This window comes from Emericellopsis cladophorae (assembly GCF_022114955.1).
Source record: "Emericellopsis cladophorae strain MUM 19.33 chromosome Unknown NODE_3_length_1261782_cov_116_963312, whole genome shotgun sequence".
Taxonomy (NCBI): Eukaryota; Fungi; Ascomycota; class Sordariomycetes; order Hypocreales; family Bionectriaceae; genus Emericellopsis; species Emericellopsis cladophorae.
The window spans coordinates 496875-516197 of NW_026250928.1; the positions used below are offsets into that span (position 1 = coordinate 496875).

A 19323-nucleotide genomic window follows, 5' to 3' on the forward strand; every position below is an offset into this window, starting at 1 on the left:
TTGGTTCTCTGCAAATACACCGAGTCATCCCTTATCCTACTCGTCTACGTGATCGTGGCCATTGGCTCGAGCCACTGGAATGCTGGACGCGCTGCACTATATGGTCGCACCTGTCAATGTGATATGCAAGACTATTGGTCGCAGATCATGTCTATAATATATGTCCATGCTTGACTCTCTATCACTACCACCACCTTCCTATCGCCTAGATCTTTGACTTGCTCGAATCAGGTTTCGCCCTCATGATGCTCTGCTGTGTCATTGAAGCGACCATCTGCCCACGCTCATCAAACAACCTCCCCTCGCTATACGTCCTGCCCTCACCTCCCCTGGAGGTGGACCTCTCCTTCAAGAGCCAGTCCTGCAGTCTCAGGTCCCCGACGAACATGCGCAACGCAAAGTCCAGACTCGCGCACGCACCGACGTCGTCGAGGAACATGTTCATGAATGTGAGCGGCAAGAACGAAAGTGCCGCATCCATCAGGAAGGCCAAGGCGGCAAAATTCTCAGCCGGCGTCTTGAGCTCGCAGAGGGCTCGCTGCCACTCGGCCGACGTCCTGTACGTGATGGGCAGGTTGTCTTGCATCGTGGGGGCATGTTTCGCGACACCTCCCAGGTTCTGCCCAGACACGCCGTTTGTGCAGTATCTCGATTCGAACAGCTCAGCGTTCGCGCTGAATGTCTTGGCAAAGTGGTCGGCTTCCTGTTGTGTGGCGAGACCTCGCGCCCTGAGGCTCTCGGCGTGTGACAGAAGGGAAGGACAATCGTCTGGCTTCGGCCATCGATCCCAGGTAGGCGTGGAGTATTCAAACAGCGAGGGCTCACGTATCTGAAAATCAATCATGGCCTCTAGACAGCTTCGAAAGTTGCCGTTGTCCAACTTCTGCTTGATCTCCACGCGCCGAGTCGCAAAGGACCTGGCGTTCCGCGTCTGCGTGACTGAAGCGTACAACTTGCGATCTGTGGACGCGGGCCCGAGAAAGTGGCCCATCATGGAGTACGGAACAAGCGACTCGGGCACGGTGGCATACGCGGCGCTCATCGCAATCGCTAGGGCGCATCCACCGTAGGCCATGGGCGATGCGTTGCCCATGTGGATAGGCAGTGCTTTGGAGACGAACTCATTAGGACCCAATTTGTCCACAGAGACCTGTTCGACCAGTGATGGAGCCATGTCTCCGGTGTCTTTGCCGAAGGCGAAGAGGGTGATGAATGAGAACAGATGACTCGAATTCGTTTAATAGAACGGGAGAAGACTGGAGGGTTGCACATTGCTCTCGGCAGTATGCAGTCGGATTGAGTGGAGCCCAGTGTAACCTCGGTTCAGACTTTAGAGTGCGAGGCCGGCAGTGGGTTCGCGCAGCGACACTTCGTGGGTATAACATTTGTCGATGCCAAGCTCACGTGTAAGCAGTGAGAAATGAGTTGTTCATTATCGCACAAGAGCTGTTCGAACCCTCAGATGGGCGCAGGGTGACCCAAGGAACCAAGGGAGATGCTCGCGCCACGGGGCACTGAATGATCTCACCGCAAGATGGGCGCCATTGCAGCCGGAGCTTGAGCTTGGTCGGTACAGTGAAATCACTATAATTGACAATCAACAGCGCCTTTGTAACAGACCAACGGGAGATTTGTTTCTCACATTGTGAATCATTGACAAAGTGAGAATTCTTCGCTCCCCTCGTTGTTGAATAATCATTCCTTACCTTATCAAGGTCCGAGAGTCGAGACGCATAGATAAGGTTTGCGATCCTGCATCAGTAGCGCGGATCTGATCATCATCGAATGCATGTGTTTATGATTGTCCGGAGTGAGTACGGATAGGGGACCTCTCACCAGGGGCAATGGTACGTATCGCTGCATCAGCCCTGGGCGACTCCAATACTTCCAGCCTAGTCATAGACTACCGGTAGAAGGCTGGCTGCTCTCGGAAACATGCACTCAACACCATATGCTGCTCGCTGCCAAGTGAAATATGGCAAGGGCATCCAATACCCGCCTGACATCAGTCATTGCTTTTCGGGCTTACTCTGTCTTGCCAATGTAGGCGTCCGCATGATCTTGACTCTCATCGCTGCAAATCGAACGGAGTACGTGCCAAGTCCGTTGTCCGACACGGCATGGACGACGTCACGACTCAAGCCTCCCATGCATCTGTGCACTAGACCGACTCGCGGTGGGAGCTGTGGAAGCTAAGTGTAGAGTCCAACCGAGTAGAGCATGGAGAAGAGGAGAGAAGAAAAGAAAATAAGCTTCATGTTGTCTGATAGAGTCATGAGTACAGAATACGAGGTCAGCAGGATAACAAATGTGTGGAGATAGAGCCGACAATCCCGGACCTGAAGAATCAGCAATTGCGGACTGGCAGGCGCACATCAGTGGAGCACTCGAGAGAGCGAGTTCCCGTTTCGTCTCGCCTTCTCAGCTAAAACCCCGAAGCCCGACAATGATTAAAGTTTCCTCTCGTGCTGACAACGCGAGTCCGTGAGACCAGAACCAACGTCAATCCTCCCGATTTTCCTGACCATCCAGTCTACCCCCAATCGCCTCGCCTCCCTTCCTCTCTCCCCATATCCTCGACGAACAACGCGCCAGAAGACGAGCTCACTCATCCCCCGTCCCTCAATATGAACAGCAACGCCATCGCCGACCCGGCGCACCCCTCCGATGACCCATCCGCCGTGCAGGCGCAGTCCTACCCCAATGGCCACCTGGGTCACTTGACGCAAAGCGAAGAGGAGGCGCTCAACAAATTCAGAGCAATCTTGGAGGAGAGAGGGTACTGGAAACACGGGCCTCCCGCCTCGCATGACGACCCCACGTTGTTGTACGTAGCCCACCCCGTGAGAGCGCGCGCGCGCAGGACCAATACGTTGACTGACGCTGTGCAGGCGCTTCCTCCGTGCCCGCCGATGGGTGCCCGAAGATGCCTTTACGCAATTCAAAGATACCGAGGACTGGCGCGTCGCTAACGACATTGATGTTCTGTACCGCACCATCGAAATTGATGCCTACGAACAAAGCAGGCGCTTGGTAATCATCCATCCCGACGTCGAGGCCTTGGCCGTCCGTATACGCGTACTAACAAACCTTAAAGTACCCTCAATGGATTGGTCGTCGTGATCGCCGCGGCATCCCCGTCTACGTCTACGAGGTCAAGCCCCTTGACGCCAAAACCGTCTCTGAATATGAGCGCCTCGGCAACCAGACCTTCTCTGATGCGAAAACGGACGGCAAAACACCCTCTGGGATGCTTCGCCTCTTCTCCCTCTACGAGAACCTGACGCGCTTCAACCAGCCCCTCTGCACACAGCTCAAGAACAGGGAGTACCCCGAAGTGCCCATCACCATGTGTAACAACGTTGTAGACATCTCGGGTGTGGGACTGAAGCAATTTTGGAATCTCAAGACACATATGCAGTCTGCATCGCAGCTCGCAACAGCATATTATCCAGAAACACTGGATCGGATCTTCATTATTGGCGCGCCCATGTTCTTTAATACCGTTTGGGGGTGGATCAAGAGGTGGTTTGATCCCATTACTGTGTCCAAAATCTTCATCTTGAACGAGAATGAGGTCAAGCCCACGCTCGAGAGCTTCATCGACATTAAGAACATCCCCAAGAAGTACGGTGGCGAGCTGGACTTTGAGTTTGGGAAGCTTCCTCTGCCTGACCCGGAATTCGAGGGCGTCCTCGAGTGGGAGAACGGCTACACTTCGTTCCCGACCGGCCCTCTATTGTGGGAAGAGATTGACGGCGGCAAGACGATGGCATGTGTGCTCCACGGCCGGCGCGACGGGAAGAAGGTCCATGAACGTATTTGCACGATTCCCAAAGTGTGGCCCCCAGTCCCCCATCAGAAGATGAACGGCGTTGTGCCTGATCCCGAGGTTCTCAAAACCATAGAGGAAAAGCACTCGTCCGACGACACAATTGCCAACGGGGAGGAGTGGAAGAAACTTGATATCAAAGATAAAGAAGAGCAGCCTGCGAGCGGGCCTGATGCACCCGCTGTTTGAGCTTGGAAGGGCAGACGATGCCATTCGCTCAACCGAAGACGACGACTACTTTTACGTACGATACCCGGCACACGACACCATCGGGGAACGGCATGGAGGAAAACCAGCGATTGGAAACATACACACGCACTGTGGATATCACCAATCATCATCATCATCACCATCATCATCATCATCATTGTCTCTGTTTATAGATCTGTGTACATCGGCGCTATATGCTCTATTGTGCTTTATAACCTCGTCTCCGGCGCCATTCGGCCACGCCCTTCTCAACCTCTGTCCACGTGACACCATCCCTGACCAGATACATGGTGACTCCTAGAGTTTCCGTGTCTCTATTCCGTGCTTCATCGTCGAAGAACAGCATGTCCTCGTACTTTAAACCCGTCCTTCTGTGCAACGCTTCGAAATGACGGATCTTGCAGCTGGGGTAAATCTCCATACCCGCATCAAACACATCGCCTGCTTTTTTCACCTTCTCGCCGTCGGTGCTGGGAGGCAGATGCAATAGCTTGAGAAGGTCCCTCGCCAGGCTGGGCGCTGACGTCCTCGACGCCACGCCGATTTTCACACCCTCTCCCAGGGTGGGCAGAGCCTGCAGGATGCTGGGCACGTCCTCGTAAAATGCATAGTCCTCGCCGTACCGATCTGTCGCGGCAGAATGTGTGCTGTTTGGTTTGAGGGGTGGTGTGACGTGCGTGTCGACCCAGAATGGCCAGAGGGTGTAGTCGAGGTCGAAGACTATGAGTTTGGGCAGCGGGCCTTCTGTAAGGGAGGCGGGAGGCTGTGTGGATGAGATAGGGAGCGTGGGTTGGCGTGTCAACTTTTTAGGCATTGCGAAGGGAGTGAATGAGCGGGCAGAGAACGGTCCTGAGGCTATGAATGAGTGATAGCAAGTCCGACGGTAGTCTATTGAAGATGGGAAATTGAGGCTGTCCTAGAAATTCGTCCCTGGGTCGAGTCAGAATTTCAGGTGGCGGTTTTGGAGGGGCTCCGTCATTGCTCAACCTCCCTTTTCCACGATGCGTGCGTAGCCAGACACGAAAGCCATCTTCTAGTTTTAAGGTCGGACATACACGATAGATATCCCGTCCAGACGCATCGTAATTCAAGTATTGTTCACAAGTACCCTAACTTGGGAAAGCCACTGTGTGACGCGTCTTGGTATGCACAAATCGACATGTCTATGGCAGCGCCGTACGTGATGTATTGCAGATCAACCCAAATGCCCACAATTTTGGCCAAGAAATGAAATCCATATCCAGAAGAGTGCGTCACAGTGCCCCTGAAAACCATACAAATACAAAAACTCCCTGCCGTCATAAATTCCGACTAGCAGCCCCTCGAGTGTCGGACCTGGACCTAATGGGGCTTTTAGCGGCGGGCGATGACGAGAGGGCGCGATCTGTAGCGTCTAGATTTCATCACCGGGCACACGAGCTTAGAAGGCTTGCGGAATATGGCAAACCGATGCATTGAAGCAGGGTTTCAACCGATAGCGATGTATTCAACACACTAGGTAAGCTACCAGTAGTTGAGGCCAAAATACCTTGAGACAGTGAGGGTGATATGAAGAACAGAAAGCATATTTTTGTACCGGGTAGGCAAACCAGCTTTGGTCATGACGCAATGGGCCCTCGTACCGGTGGAGGACAGATCTGAGATAAGGTGAAGCGATGGTCGTGAATTTGGTCAGGCAAGTTAGGAGCCATGGCAGCGGATCAGAATAGGGCTGTATGATCGTCAGTAACGGGACTGGAACTCGAGATGCACTGCAGCCCGGCAGCACAGGCATGTTCTGCGTCACTTTGGCGGCCCTAGTTACGCAGGCTGGTGTTTCGAGTGGGGGGTTGGTTCTTCGCCGCACCCACCCACCACTACCTCAAGGTCCATCCCTCCACCACCTGGACCTCTGGTGATTCTCCTCTTTTCCTACCAACTACTTCATCCCCAAACGCACCGACAGCTTGACTCACGCCTCATTTACCGACAACATAGCAGACAGCACCTTGTACATTTCGCATCTACTTTCACCATGGCTCCTGCGCCGAACCCTAACCTCCCGCTTCAAGAGCGGGTGCTCGCTCTGGTCCAAACCCTGCAGTGTACGTGGTCTTTCTGGTCGTGTGATGACGGGGCGACGCTGGAAGCTCTCTGTTGCCCAAGCAAGCTTTCTGTCGCCTTCACTCCGCCTTTTTTGTTTGTCGAAAGCAATCGCTAACAGTAACAGTCGCTTGGTTTGCTGGGTAAGTTCGCTTGTCATCCTGCTTGCCCGCACCGAGCTTCCCCGCCATCCGCACATGCCAATAACGAGCAACCACATCGAGGAGGGAGGCTTTCTTGCAACACCATTACGAAAACCAACAACGCCAGGACGGAAAGCTAACACAAACAGACACGTCACTCTCCTTTTCACGACCTTCCGCTATGCACTTTCATGGATCCGCATGAACTACTACACCCGCATGGCCCAGTTCTGCTACCGAACCTCCTTCGTCGCCGCGGCGCTCACCTACGGTATCGTGGTCTACAAGACCCAGCGCGCGAGGGCAAAGAGTGGCGCCAAGGCTCCTCCCAGCGCCCTCGGACTTCTGTCTGACGAGAATGTCCAGTACCTGTGTGAGTAGACGAAGCGTTCAGCCAGTACGAATCGACCCCGCTAATGTGTGCCAGTGCTCGCCCTTGTCTGGCTCTTCTCGCCCCAGTACCCTCTCGCCCTCCTGCCGTACTGTGTCTACTCCGTCTTCCACTTTGCGACGTACACCCGCGCCAACTTGATCCCGACCATCTCGCCGCCCAAGAATGTCGGCGACGGCGCGTCTGCCGCGGCCAAGGTGAAGACGGACAGCCCTCTCGCGGCCCAGATTGGCGCCTTTGTGAAGGAGTACTACGACGCCAGCATGGCCGTCGTGTCCGGTCTCGAGATCCTCCTCTGGTTCCGCGTCCTCTTCTCCGCCATCCTTTTCCAGCGCCGCTCGTGGATCCTGATCGTCCTGTACACTGCCTTTCTGCGTGCCCGCTTCTCGCAGAGCACGCACATTAAGAACTCGTTTGCTCAGCTCGGCGCCCGCGTTGACGCGCTCGTCGGTGCGCAGGGGACGCCCCCTGCCGCTCGCCAGGTCTGGGACGGCGTGAAGAACGCCTCTAGGCAGTTTGTCGACATCACGGATGTCAGCAAGTACATTGGTGGCGCCGGACCCGCCAAGAAGACCTCGTAAGGAGTTTATCTACCGACGCGATAGGAGCCTAGCGGGCTTCAGGTGGTGATGTGCGGACACTTGAAGCACATTGGGCAAGCTTCCCGTAAGGTTAGCTTCCACAGGAGCGACTGAAGTCATCAGAGGTCTATCGATGGATGGAGCCTGCAAAAGAAAGAAAACATGACAGATGATGGTGATACGATACCCAGGGCGAGGGTGGAGTGAGCCATGTGACGGGTGGCACTGGGCTGCAGTGGTAGTGCCATGAATGGCCGTCTTGCGATGATGAACGGGACTGAGAGGGGGATTCTCTTGCTTGCGATGCGTTTGCCCTACGTTTGCTCTGCAGTTGATTTGCTTTTTGGGTTGGGTAGAGGGGTAGTTATGGTTCGGAAAAGGGGTCTGCTAGTGATTCGCAGGTGTTGACTTGACTGTTGGCGATATGATGAACGACAAATGTTACCTCGTTACTATCCTCCACGAGGATGGGTTCTGAACAATTTCTCTCTAGACGCGATTGTCAGGTGTCTTTCGTCTCAAGCCCCAGTGCCAGTGCCATACCTTACTTATGATGCTTGGTGGGGCTAGATGCGTGCCCAGCCTGAGCTTCAGGGAATGACGTCGCCAGTGGTCGCTCCCGTCGCAGCTGCCCTGGCCAGCTTCATCGAGGCGGGACTTCAGTTCCCAACTGCTAAGGTACTTATGACAGTCGGTCAGTTCCTTGTGAAACTTTCTCGAGCTTCTAAAAGTTGGATACCCAGACCTTCTCCTTCATCAGCTGAAGCCTACTGCCCTCTTTCCTGGTTTGCGACCAGTTTCGAGTATCGGCAGACAATCACCAGTCTCTACTGCGCTCTACAGCCTCTACAGTACCGTGTCTATTCCCGCCAGGGCCACCCGGCCTTCTGATTGCCTCTGGTCGGCAATAGACATGGCCTCTATCCTTCGACAAATCGTGGCTGGGCCCCGCGCACGACATGCCGACTCTGGCCTTGACCTCTCGTACATCACCGACTACATCGTCGCCACATCCGGCCCCTCACAGACCTACCCGCAACGCGCCTACCGAAACCCCCTCGACCACCTCGTGGCGTTCCTGGACGAGAAGCATGGCGACAACTGGGCGATATGGGAGTTTCGCGCCGAGGGCACGGGATACCCTGATGAGCTCGTCTACAACCGGATACGACATTATCCGTGGCCTGACCACCACCCCCCTCCGTTCAGGATGGTGCCCATGATCATGGGGAGCATGCGCAACTGGCTGCACGGCGGGGACCTGGATGCTCACAGCGACGAGGACCTCATGAAGAAGAAGGACGTGACGTCAGAGCGGAACAAGGACAGGGTCGTGGTGGTGCACTGCAAAGCAGGCAAGGGGAGAAGTGGAAGCATGAGCTGCAGCTATCTCATATCCGAGGAGGGCTGGACGGCAGAGGATGCGTTGGCGAGGTTCACTGCGCGAAGAATGAGACCACAGTTTGGGGCTGGCGTGTCCATCCCGTCACAGCTACGCTGGGTGGCATACGTCGATCAGTGGACCAAAAGCGGGAAACAGTACATTGACCGACCGATCGAAATTGTGGAGGTGCACGTCTGGGGACTGAGAAACGGCGTCAAGGTGGACATTGAGGGCTTTGAGGACGAGGGGAAGAAGATCTCGACCTTTCACACATTTACAAAAGACGAGAGGGTTGTCGTAGAGGGCGACGCGCCTCCTGGTCCGGGATTGAGCGACGTGGTCTGGGAGATGGCGGGCTACGCCACCGACAAGACGAAGCAGAACAAGGCCCCCGAGGAGGCGGATCTATCTGAGGCGACAAATCTTGGGGACGACGACTCGTCGAGCGAAAGCAAGGAACACAAGCGGAGGAAACGACCGGCGGAGCTCATCAAGATGGCATCGTCCACGTCAGCCCGGCAGGTTGGCAAGCTGAAGAGCATGACGTTTGCCGACCAAAGAAGCCTCGACAGCGAGGAGGAGGAAGCGGAACCTGGTGGCATGGCCGTCATCCTCAAGCCGAAGACACCGGTCCGCATACCGACGAGCGACGTGAATATTTCCGTTGAGAGACGAAACAAAACCAACAAGAGCATGGGGTTGACCATGGTCTCGGCTGTGGGGCATGTTTGGTTCAATGTATTCTTTGAGGGCCAAAGGTCGGAAAAGGACGACAAACCTGATACGAACGGCGTCTTTTCAATAGACTGGGACGCCATGGACGGCATAAAGGGAACAAGTAGGAAAGGCGCGCGCGCGCTGGATAGACTGGCCGTGGTGTGGCGGGTAGCAGACGAGGGCGGAGAGCCCGTGGTCGAGCCTGAGCTGGGAACGCCCATTGCTCAGAACCGACCGGCTCCATGGACCGGCGAGGTGGATAAAGAGAGAGACCTGGGCCTGAGGGTGCAGAGCCCGGACAGCAAAGATGTCAGTGAGGGTAGCAGCGTGAAGAGCGCGAGTGCAGCCGCGCCAGGAGAGAGCCACACCAAGGGAGTGGAACACGTAGATCAGGATAGCGACGTGCAGTCCATCGACAAAGTGAGGAGCAGTGGGCCGACGGGGGACATTTTAGACGAGGAGGGTATCGAAGGGGAAGATAAAGCTGAAGGTGGTGGTCAAGGGTCTCTGGGGGTGAGGCATGAGGGCATCACGGACCGAACCACTCTGCTCAAGGAGACCCCGGCGATGTCGGAGGAGGTGACGCCAGCCGAGGGTGGGCGGGCGTAGGAAATGATCAGTACTCCCTCCATACATACAAGTATATAATGTGACAGCGACATGGAATATGCCACGTGTGGTTCGATTGGGTCCAGTGGTGAGCAGCGCTCCTCGGCTATCAGATGATCAGATGGCATGAGCATATGCGTACGATAGATAGATAGCCTGAGCTGAGGCTCATGCCAGCGATGCACTGGAATCCATGATGCCTCGACCGGCTGCCAGGAAGGATGGAGGCAGGCCTAGGCTCGGTAACGTTGGCTGGATTGGCAAAGCGGAGCCTCCGTGGCGTGGCTTGTTGGAGGCTAACGAGCAGACAGCCTCGGCTCGGTATTGACGACGATGGATTAAATTGGGCCAGATGCCCTGGAGTCTCAAAAAGCCGGAGTCGCTTCGCTCTCCCACCGCGTTTCTGAACAGTTCGAGCCACCGTCTGTTCGTTCGTCGCGATCAAGTCTACCTCACAACACGCCCCCCAACACCACAGTCGCCATGTCGCCCAACCCAGAGTGGGTGAAGAAGCTGGTCGTGGCCTCGCCGCAAGGGAGCGAGCTGCTGGCCACGGAACGCGCGAGCAGCAACCTCGACACCGACCAGCTCGCCGAGTACCTGTTTGGCAAGAATGAGCTCGAGACGCGCGAGCGGGTGCTCAAGATCCTCACTGCCGAGCCCGTCTTTGACAAGTCCCAAAACTACTTCCAGGGCCGCGAGGCGCGCATCGAGGCCTCCCTGGCCAAGGCCAAGCGCCTGCGCCAGCTGCAGCTCGAGCACAACTGGTCCCAGGACGAGTACATGATCGCCAACGACCTGCTGAGCGAGCCGACCCCGTACGGTCTGCACGCCTCCATGTTCCTCAAGACCCTGCGCGACCAGGGCACGCCCGAGCAGCATAAGCTCTTCCTCGACAAGGCCGAGCAGTACAAGATCATCGGGTGCTACGCCCAGACCGAGCTCGGCCACGGCTCCAACGTCCGCGGCCTGGAGACGACGGCCACCTGGAACCAGAGCGACAAGACGTTTGTCCTCCACTCGCCGCACCTCACCTCGTCCAAGTGGTGGATCGGCTCGCTCGGCAAGGTCGCCAACCACGCCGTCGTCATGGCGCAGCTCGTCATTGATGGCAAGCGCTTCGGCCCGCACCCCTTTGTCGTCCAGATCAGAGATCTCCAGACCCACGAGCCCCTGGAGAACGTCCACGTGGGCGACATTGGCCCCAAGTTCGGCTACAACACCATGGACAATGGCTTCCTCCTCCTCAACCAGGTCAAGGTGCCGCACGTCAACATGCTCGCAAAGTTCTCCCACGTCGACCCGCAGTCAGGGAGGTACCAGCGGCCCTCCAACCCCTCGGCCGTGTACGGCACCCTCACCTGGGTCCGCAGCAACATTGTGCTGCAGTCCGGCTCGGTCCTGGCGCGTGGCGTCACCATTGCCACGCGCTACTGTGCCGTGCGCCGCCAGTTCCAGGATCTCGACGCCAAGGGCAACGTGGGCGAGAACCAGGTCATCAACTACACCATGGTGCAATACCGCCTGCTGCCCCTCCTCGCCGCCACGTTCGCGCTCCACTTTACAGGACGCAGCATGATCAACATGTACGAGGAGGCCCAGAAGAGGATGGCGGCCGGCCAGGATGCCGGGCAGCTGAGCGATGCCAACCGACGACCGGGCCCCGAGGAGATCAACCCGGGCACCGACCTGCTTGCCGACCTGCACGCCACGTCGTGCGCCCTCAAGGCCTACGGCAGCACCGTGGCGGGCGAGGGACTCGAGGTCTGCCGCCGTGCCTGTGGCGGCCACGGCTACAGCTCCTTCTCGGGCATCGGGACCTGGTTTGCCGACTACCTGCCCACCCTCACCTGGGAGGGCGACAACTACATGCTGACGCAGCAGGTCTGCCGCTACCTGCTCAAGACCGCCCGCGCCGTGCTCGAGGGCACCGCGGGCGACAACGACACCTCGCGGAGCTTCAAGGCCTTCCTGGCGCGCCGGGACACGGGCGCCGCCTTTGACATCCTCACGTCCGACAAGGATCTCGTCGACGCCTTTGCCTGGCGCGTGGCGTACCTCACCTTTGAGGCGCTGCAGCACCGCGACGCGGACAAGCAGTCGTGGAACAGCCTCCTCGTCGACTTCCACCGCCTGAGCACGGCGCACGCGCAGTACATGGTGGTCAAGTCCTTCTACGACGCCCTCGCCGCCGAGTCGGCGCCCGGCTCGCTCGACCGCCAGACCACGGGCGTCCTCCACAAGCTCTTCCGCCTCTTTGCGCTGCACACCCTGGAGCGCGAGGCGTCCGAGTTCTTCTCGAGCAGCGCGACGACGGTGCGCCAGATTCAGCTCTCGCGCAAGGCCGTCATGAAGCTCCTCGAGGACGTCCGGCCCCACGCCGTCCGCCTCGCGGACTCCTGGAGCTTCCCGGACTGGCAGCTCGACTCGAGTCTCGGTCGCTACGATGGCAATGTCTACGAGGACATGTTCCACCGCGCGAGCGAGCTGAACCCGCTCAACAAGGTTGTCTTTGACCCGTACCCGGACAACAATAACATTCTGAAAAAGGACAATCGGGCAAAGAGCAAGCTATGAGTGGCGTTGGGGCTGAGAAGGCGGCCGTGTATAGACTATCGAAAACTTGAATGCCATTAGACTTTTCCTGTTCATTCGCCTGACTGAAGACCTGTGCTAGATACATCTAGTCTCATTCAGAGGCGACACCATGTTCTCACCCACTCACAGAGGTGCATATGTTTGATCTTTGTCGATACACATGTACGTTCCGTCCACATACGGGTATCGAAGTGTGATCAAGCCTGCAGCCTGTCGGGCGCGTGCTTATCATTCCTCTACATTGGAGCCTATCTTACAGACACATAAAGGGCGACAAAAGGTTCCATTGACGAGATCACCCTTCAAAGACCATCTTTCCTACGAACGTGTTAAATCCTCAATATCGGTGCTGAAACCGTCAAGCAGGATCAAGTCCGCCGCCATCAATCTGGAGGATCGACGTGCGTCTTCCATCTCCGAGACTCCACCTCCACCTTGACCTCTCATAACGTCCATTGAAAAAAGCAAACTGACAGTTCGAGCATGTATGTCTCGACGACGTTGGCGTTGAGCGCCCTGACGAGCCTGGTCACTGCTCAATTCCCGCCGCCACCCAAAGGCATCAAGACGCTCCAATCCAAGTTTCACGAGAACGTGACTATCACATACAAGGAGGTGCGTGACGGACCCTTCTTCCTTTGACGGTAATTGAATGACAATGCTAGCCCAATATCTGCGAGACAAATGACGGCGTCAAGTCGTACGCGGGTCACGTCCACCTGCCACCAGGCTTCCTGAATGACATCGACGGCGAGCCACAGGACTACCCGCTCAACACCTTCTTTTACTTCTTTGAGGCGCGCATCGCACCCGAGGATGCCCCCCTCGCCATCTGGCTCAATGGAGGCCCCGGTGCATCGTCCATGCTGGGCCTCTTCACCGAGAACGGGCCATGCAGCATCACGCGGGACTCCCACGACACCGAGGACAACCCCTGGAGCTGGAACACCTTTGTCAACATGCTGTACATTGACGAGCCCAACCAGGTTGGCTTCTCGTACGACACGCCCACCAACGTGACCATGGAGCTCCTTGGAGGCATGGAGTTGGACGTCAAGCCATTGAACGTCTCGGATGGCCAGGTGCCAGAGAGCAACTACACGCACCGCGTGGGCACCATGTCCAGCCAGAAACAGAGCCACACGACCAACTCCACTGCCCAGGCGGCGCACGCGCTCTGGCACTTTGCGCAGACCTGGTTCGACGAGTTCCCTCACTACAAGCCGCATGACGACCGCATCAGCCTCTGGGCCGAGTCGTACGGTGGCCACTATGGCCCTGGCTTCATGCGCTTCTTCCGGGAGCAGAACGAGAAGATCAAGAACGGCACCCTTGAGGATGGGCGCTACATGCACCTCGACACACTGGGTATCGTGAATGGCCTCCTGGACGCTGTTGTCCAAGGCCAGGCGTACATTGAATTCCCCTACAACAACGTGAGCAACCCCTCAACTCCTTCAGTGACCCAGACCACGCATACGCTGACAAGAGCAGACCTACGACATGCAAGTGTTCTCTGATGATCTCTACAGCGAGCTCATGCACAACTGGACCAAGCCAGACGGATGCAAAGACCAGCTCCTCGCCTGCCAGGACCGCCTGCGCTCCTACGACCCCATCACCGTCCACCGCGGCCTCGTCCCCGTCGCGGAGATGTGCGACACGGCGACCCAATGCTCCGAGGAGGCCATTGTCCAGTACAACCAGCTCGGCCACTCCTGGTTCGACATTGCCCATCCCGCCGCCGACCCCTTCCCCGACCCCATGATCCACGGCTACCTCTCTCAGGCTCACGTCCTCGAGGCCCTCGGCACCCCCGTCAACTTCAGCTGGCTGGCCGTGCCGGTGAGCAGCGGCTTTGCCGCCTCGCACGACGAGATCCACGGCGGGTTTCTCGACGCCGTCGGCTACCTCCTCGACTCGGGCGTCAAGGTGCACATGATGTACGGCGACCGCGACTACGCGTGCAACTGGATCGGCGGCGAGGCCGCCTCTCTCGCCGTGCCCTATTCGCGGCAGGCCGAGTTCAACGCCGCACCGTACGGCCTCTTCTGGACCCCGGACGGCTTCAGCGGCATCACCCGCCAGTACGGCAACTTCTCTTTCACCCGCGTCTTCCAGGCCGGCCACATGGTCCCGTCGTACCAACCTGTTGCCGCCTACGAGGTGTTTATGCGGGCCATGTTCAACAAGGACATTGGCAGTGGCACCATCCCCGTGCGCGATGACCTGATCAACGATGGTGAGGGTTTCCATCGGTGGATTAAGAACGAGAGGCCCGGCTGGCCGGAGGAGAGGTGCTACGTCTTGCAGCCGTCGAGTTGCCAGCCCGAGACCTGGGAGAGGGTCACCAAGGGGAAGGCAAAGGTTGTTGACTACTTTGTGGTCGAGGACAATGATGAGTTGGACGAGCTGTGAGCCAGTTGAGGGGTTTGGGCGACATAAACACTATGGTATGCTAGTCTATACAATTCGAGTTCTACCTGGCGGAGTCTGTCAGCTTTCATCTGCGCTCCAGAGAGGCCATCGGCCGTGGTATTACTTACGATGCCTACGCCGGTCTTTGTGCCCTTCTAAACCTGCCTTGGCATTCTTCCTCCCGCCATTGTTGTTGATATGGTGTTTCGGGGTTTTCTTGTCTTTCTTGTGATTCTCGATCCCCTTGTTACCGTCTTTACCACCTGGATGTCGGTGCGACTGGGGGCTTATAACCTGCGCGTGCGTACCTTTTTTCTGATGCATGTTGCCACTCTTGTGGTCATCTCTCTTCTCCGCAGGTTCCTTGTCATGGTGGTTGCCCCGGGCGTCATCTCCAAATGATTCTCCCATTGGGAGCTGATTCTGTTGTAAACCGCCGTGATAGCCACCACTTCCATGGCTGCCGTTGATATCTGGTGACGAGGACTGCTCACACGTCAGCAGGGTACCAGACCTGGAGAGGGCAATAGCATCCACCTTGTTTCGATATGCGGCGGCCAGCGCAGCAAGCCCGGCCTCTTCTGCAATCTTGGCCGTTTGGACACATACTTCTTCGAGGCGCAGTGTCTCGGGCAGGTTTCCCGGGACAGCCAGCGATTCGACAAACTTCGGGTCATACAACTGGCCTAAAGCTACCTCGACGTCCAGATGATCCGGCACTTGAATGGCTGGACGGGACAGAAGGGGGTCCTGCTGGGTGAGCGAACTCGTAGGCGTAGTCTCCTCCGTGTCTTCACCATTGGACTCTCCAGAGTCTTCAGTTAAGGAAGCACGTACTTCTGCCCTCAAAGGACTCGACGAAGATGGTATTGTCTGCGGGCCCGGTGTTAGTGCAGAGACTTGGCCCAAAAGTAGCGGTGTAGGTACTAACAGCCCCTGATGCCAGAACGAATTCAGCTCTTGCCCACCATGGACACTGTCAAACGGCGTTGGATGCTCCCGATCGCCATGAGGGTCATCCATAGCCATGAGAATCTCTTGATCGAGGAAAAAGCTTGTGGGTACAAGTTGAGGGTCGAATCCAAGATCGTCTTCAGGGTGATGCCCTGCCATTTCCATCTCCTGGTCGACCGTGTCGGACAGTGGAATAGCCGGCTCCAAATCTCCTACATCGCCCATTGTCTCGTCCTCCTCGAAATACCTCACAAAGGGCCAGGATTTAGTCGCTCTCTTCTGCCGGTAGTCCTTGCCTCGCGAATACGACGGGCGAGGCCCATGCAGGTAGAACTCGTGTTGTGGCTGCCCGGCCCAGGACGTACCAAAGGGACTGTACAGCGGACCAAAGCCATACTTTGCTGCCATCTTTCTCCATCTGTACTCGTTCGTATTCGGTGTGATGGTCCATCTGTTCCCACTTCTATTCCCACCGTCACCGTGTTGCTGCTGCTTTGTCTTGTTAGAATGCTTCTGCCCGTTGACGTGTTTAGCTTCCACCTGGTACTTTCCAATGTGCATCACTCCATGTCTCAACACGTTCTTCGCGTGGCGCCGTCCGTGATTTCTGTCCCCGTTGCTCATGATCGATGGCCTGCACCGGGAATCCAAGTAAGGAACGGTTCTCTGCGGACTGTGGGCAATGGGTGGAGGCGTCCAATATGTAATAAACTTGCATGTTGTTTGTGAATAGGTGCTCTTGCGGGCGAGGAGCCTCGGTTTTGATTCGGGCATCCTCGACAGTTGCTTGTTATGTTCCACCAGGAAGACGCCTGTTCAGTGACTGTAGCTGTTTGAATGCATCAAAGTTGGTTCGCTACATTTGTGTCACGCTGTGGTTTGTGGTGTTCTTCACTGTACCTCCAACACAAGCCGAGCCAAGCCTTTGTCAAGCCATCGAAGTGCCCTTACTATACGGTTGCGAATGTTTCCTCAAAGTTCTGATTCATCAAATGACCATGATCGCCGGTGAACTCCAATGCAGGCCTACAATATCGCACGCAACTCCCAGAAATGCTGCATGGCCCGATTACCACAATGTGCAAGTTATACAGTACATGTCACTCAGTCCTGCGACTTCTTCGCGTGCTCCTCGTAGAACTCCAAGGTGAGCGCTGCCAGGAACCCAGGGATACAACCCTTCTCGCGCACCCAGAAGCCTATCTGGTCGCTGATTCTCCTGGCGAACGCACTCTTTGGGCCGCCACCAACCTTCATTGTCCCTCGCTCGCCGTCAAAAACAATAGAGTTCTCGTGTTCGTCTGACTGTGACGGGAAGAATGTGCTCTCCACCCGCATCTTGCCGTTCGGGATGAACGTAACTGTCCAACCCAAGGTGGAAAAGATAGCTTCCTTGAATTCCTGGGATTTGGAGCCCCAGACCTCTTTCAGCCGACGCGCAGACTTTTGCGCCGATGCTGTCTCGGCCTTTGCCGCTTCTACCTCGCGTTCCATAGATCCCAGCACCGACTTGGGTATGTACTTGATGCCAGCTTCTTTGTTGGCGTTGCGCGACTGCAGAGTCGCCAACAGTTCTCTGTTCTCTTTCTGTAGGGCATACAATGTGGCGCGCTTGATACCTTCGTAGTCGGACGTCGGGTTTGACCGCAGGGACAGAACACGAGTCGCGTTGTGTTCCTTGGCCGCCGCCAACTGTTCGCGGTTGGCGGAGAGATCCTTCTCGAGAACAGCCACCTGCGTCTGCATTGTGCCAATCTCTTCCTGAAGCTTGCGGTTCTTCCTGGTGAGCTGTCCCAGCTGTTCTTGCATCGCACTGCCGTCTTCGCGTGGCCTTTTGCTGCCGGTACTGAGCTGGGGGGAGAGCTCGGCTCCTTTGGAAGCCTCCGCCATCGCCAGTTCATTGTGGAGGTTCTGCACCTCTGACTTGTACTCGTCGACAATCCTTTCTAGCTCATTGACTCGGTCCACGCGGGCTTGGTCAAAATTTTCGGTCTCCAAAGTCTGATCCTCCACATCGTATGTCTTGAGCTGGGCACGGAGGTACTCCACCTCCTTGACGGCCAGTGCTCGCTGTCGCTCTAGTCGCATGCGACCCTTATCGGCGGTGAGTGAGGTCGCTGCTGACTTGGCCTCCTCCGCTTGGTTCCGCAGCGTTGACCTGTCTTCCTCAAGGGAGCGCACCGTGTTCTGTAGCGAGCTCAGCTCTGCTTGCAGGGCGCCGATCCGTTCGACGTGCGAGGCAGACGTAAAACGCTCTTCAGTGTAAGCGCGAGCCAACGACTCAGGCGACTTGAACTCGACGTCACCAGTCTCGGATTTGAGGTACGATGTCCAAGCCAGCCTCTCGTCCTCAAGCCTCTGACGTTGCATGCGCTCTTCGGAGAGCTCCTGCTCGAGCATCTGAGCAAACTCGACCTTGCGCTGCAGCGACCTCTTCTCCTCTTCAACTACCTCAACAGACTTGGCCATTGCGCGCAGATGCTTCAGCTCGGAGAGTTGCTGCCGGTTCTTCGACTCCAGATCTCGAATGTATTCCACTTGCTCGGATAGCTCCTTTCTGATGATCTGCATTGTTTCCATGTCGCCGCTGTGCGCCTTCAGTCGGAGTACATCGGCCTCAAGTTCCGAGATGCGACCATCGCGGGCATTGAGCTCTTCCTGTGCCTCCTGCAGCGCGGTGTCCTTTGCGCTGCTGTCTTGCTCGATTTCTTGCAGCGAAGTTTGCATTGACGTAATTTGCGCCTGTAGATCATTCGTTTTCTTGTCGGCTATCCTGGCCGCCTCTTCCTTGGCATCTGTGAGGTCGTCCACCTGCTCCTGGAGGAGACGCACGTTGTCCTGCGCCTCGCGAGTCTTGCGTTCCCAAGCCTTTTTGTCGACGTCGATAGACTCTTGGACATCCTCGAGCTCTCTTTTCGTCGCCCTGAATTCTTCCACTAGTTTCTCGTGCTCTCTTTCCGAGGCTTCGCGGGCCTGGATTGCGTCCTGCTCTCTCCGGGTGGCCTGTTCGAGACGCCCAGCTTGGGTTGACTGCTCAATGGCTTGCTCTGATTCGGAGGTCTGAATGCGATATTTGAGAGTGCCAATCTCCGCTTTCAGTGACTCGATTTCTTTGCGGTATTTCTCGTACTGGTCGGCATCCGGTGGCGCCATATTCTCCTTGAAACTGGATCGCGACTCGGGTCTGCCAGAATCGGCCATGCTCGCTCGTGATGACGGTCGCGATTCATTTTCGCTAACGGGTGGAAATGCGTGCATCGGCTGCGATGCGCGAAAGGATGCAATCTGTACTGTTGTTAGAGTCGTTGTTCCTCTTCCTTTGTTGTTGTCGCGAACTGTACCCTCGAGCGCTGAAACGCTTGCGGCATGGGCAACGCCGAGGTGCTTTGCCTGAATTTCGATGA

General features: G+C 56.6%; 9 protein-coding genes across 9 annotated transcripts; 5 read left to right on the forward strand and 4 right to left on the reverse strand.

The window, feature by feature from the left end:
* Positions 1 to 205: 205 nt before the first annotated feature.
* On the reverse strand, positions 206 to 1174 carry J7T54_007936 (uncharacterized protein; the record flags this gene model as incomplete). Its single annotated transcript, XM_051502513.1, has 1 exon — positions 206 to 1174. One exon carries the CDS (start codon positions 1172 to 1174, stop codon positions 206 to 208), a length of 969 nt encoding a protein of 322 aa, XP_051365698.1.
* Positions 1175 to 2627: 1453 nt separating this feature from the next.
* On the forward strand, positions 2628 to 4021 carry J7T54_007937 (SEC14 cytosolic factor-like protein; the record flags this gene model as incomplete). Its single annotated transcript, XM_051502516.1, has 3 exons — positions 2628 to 2827; positions 2892 to 3033; positions 3098 to 4021. The coding sequence occupies 3 exons, from the start codon at positions 2628 to 2630 to the stop codon at positions 4019 to 4021; spliced, it is 1266 nt and encodes a 421-aa protein (XP_051365699.1).
* A 220-nt stretch (positions 4022 to 4241) lies between these two features.
* Positions 4242 to 4856, reverse strand: J7T54_007938 (putative magnesium-dependent phosphatase-like protein; the record flags this gene model as incomplete). Its single annotated transcript, XM_051502517.1, has 1 exon — positions 4242 to 4856. One exon carries the CDS (start codon positions 4854 to 4856, stop codon positions 4242 to 4244), a length of 615 nt encoding a protein of 204 aa, XP_051365700.1.
* Positions 4857 to 6056: 1200 nt separating this feature from the next.
* On the forward strand, positions 6057 to 7239 carry J7T54_007939 (Pore membrane protein of 33 kDa; the record flags this gene model as incomplete). Its single annotated transcript, XM_051502518.1, has 4 exons — positions 6057 to 6126; positions 6252 to 6267; positions 6417 to 6640; positions 6695 to 7239. The coding sequence occupies 4 exons, from the start codon at positions 6057 to 6059 to the stop codon at positions 7237 to 7239; spliced, it is 855 nt and encodes a 284-aa protein (XP_051365701.1).
* A 913-nt stretch (positions 7240 to 8152) lies between these two features.
* Positions 8153 to 9949, forward strand: J7T54_007940 (uncharacterized protein; the record flags this gene model as incomplete). The annotated part of the gene is made up of 1 exon (XM_051502519.1): positions 8153 to 9949. One exon carries the CDS (start codon positions 8153 to 8155, stop codon positions 9947 to 9949), a length of 1797 nt encoding a protein of 598 aa, XP_051365702.1.
* A 483-nt stretch (positions 9950 to 10432) lies between these two features.
* On the forward strand, positions 10433 to 12526 carry J7T54_007941 (acyl-CoA oxidase; the record flags this gene model as incomplete). Its single annotated transcript, XM_051502520.1, has 1 exon — positions 10433 to 12526. The coding sequence occupies one exon, from the start codon at positions 10433 to 10435 to the stop codon at positions 12524 to 12526; it is 2094 nt and encodes a 697-aa protein (XP_051365703.1).
* Positions 12527 to 13030: 504 nt separating this feature from the next.
* Positions 13031 to 14965, forward strand: J7T54_007942 (serine carboxypeptidase; the record flags this gene model as incomplete). Its single annotated transcript, XM_051502521.1, has 3 exons — positions 13031 to 13162; positions 13213 to 13983; positions 14042 to 14965. The coding sequence occupies 3 exons, from the start codon at positions 13031 to 13033 to the stop codon at positions 14963 to 14965; spliced, it is 1827 nt and encodes a 608-aa protein (XP_051365704.1).
* Positions 14966 to 15010: 45 nt separating this feature from the next.
* On the reverse strand, positions 15011 to 16543 carry J7T54_007943 (uncharacterized protein; the record flags this gene model as incomplete). Its single annotated transcript, XM_051502522.1, has 5 exons — positions 15011 to 15030; positions 15094 to 15219; positions 15274 to 15693; positions 15803 to 15838; positions 15934 to 16543. The coding sequence occupies 5 exons, from the start codon at positions 16541 to 16543 to the stop codon at positions 15011 to 15013; spliced, it is 1212 nt and encodes a 403-aa protein (XP_051365705.1).
* Positions 16544 to 17023: 480 nt separating this feature from the next.
* J7T54_007944 (uncharacterized protein) lies at positions 17024 to 19120 on the reverse strand (the record flags this gene model as incomplete). The annotated part of the gene is made up of 1 exon (XM_051502523.1): positions 17024 to 19120. One exon carries the CDS (start codon positions 19118 to 19120, stop codon positions 17024 to 17026), a length of 2097 nt encoding a protein of 698 aa, XP_051365706.1.
* Positions 19121 to 19323: the final 203 nt, after the last annotated feature.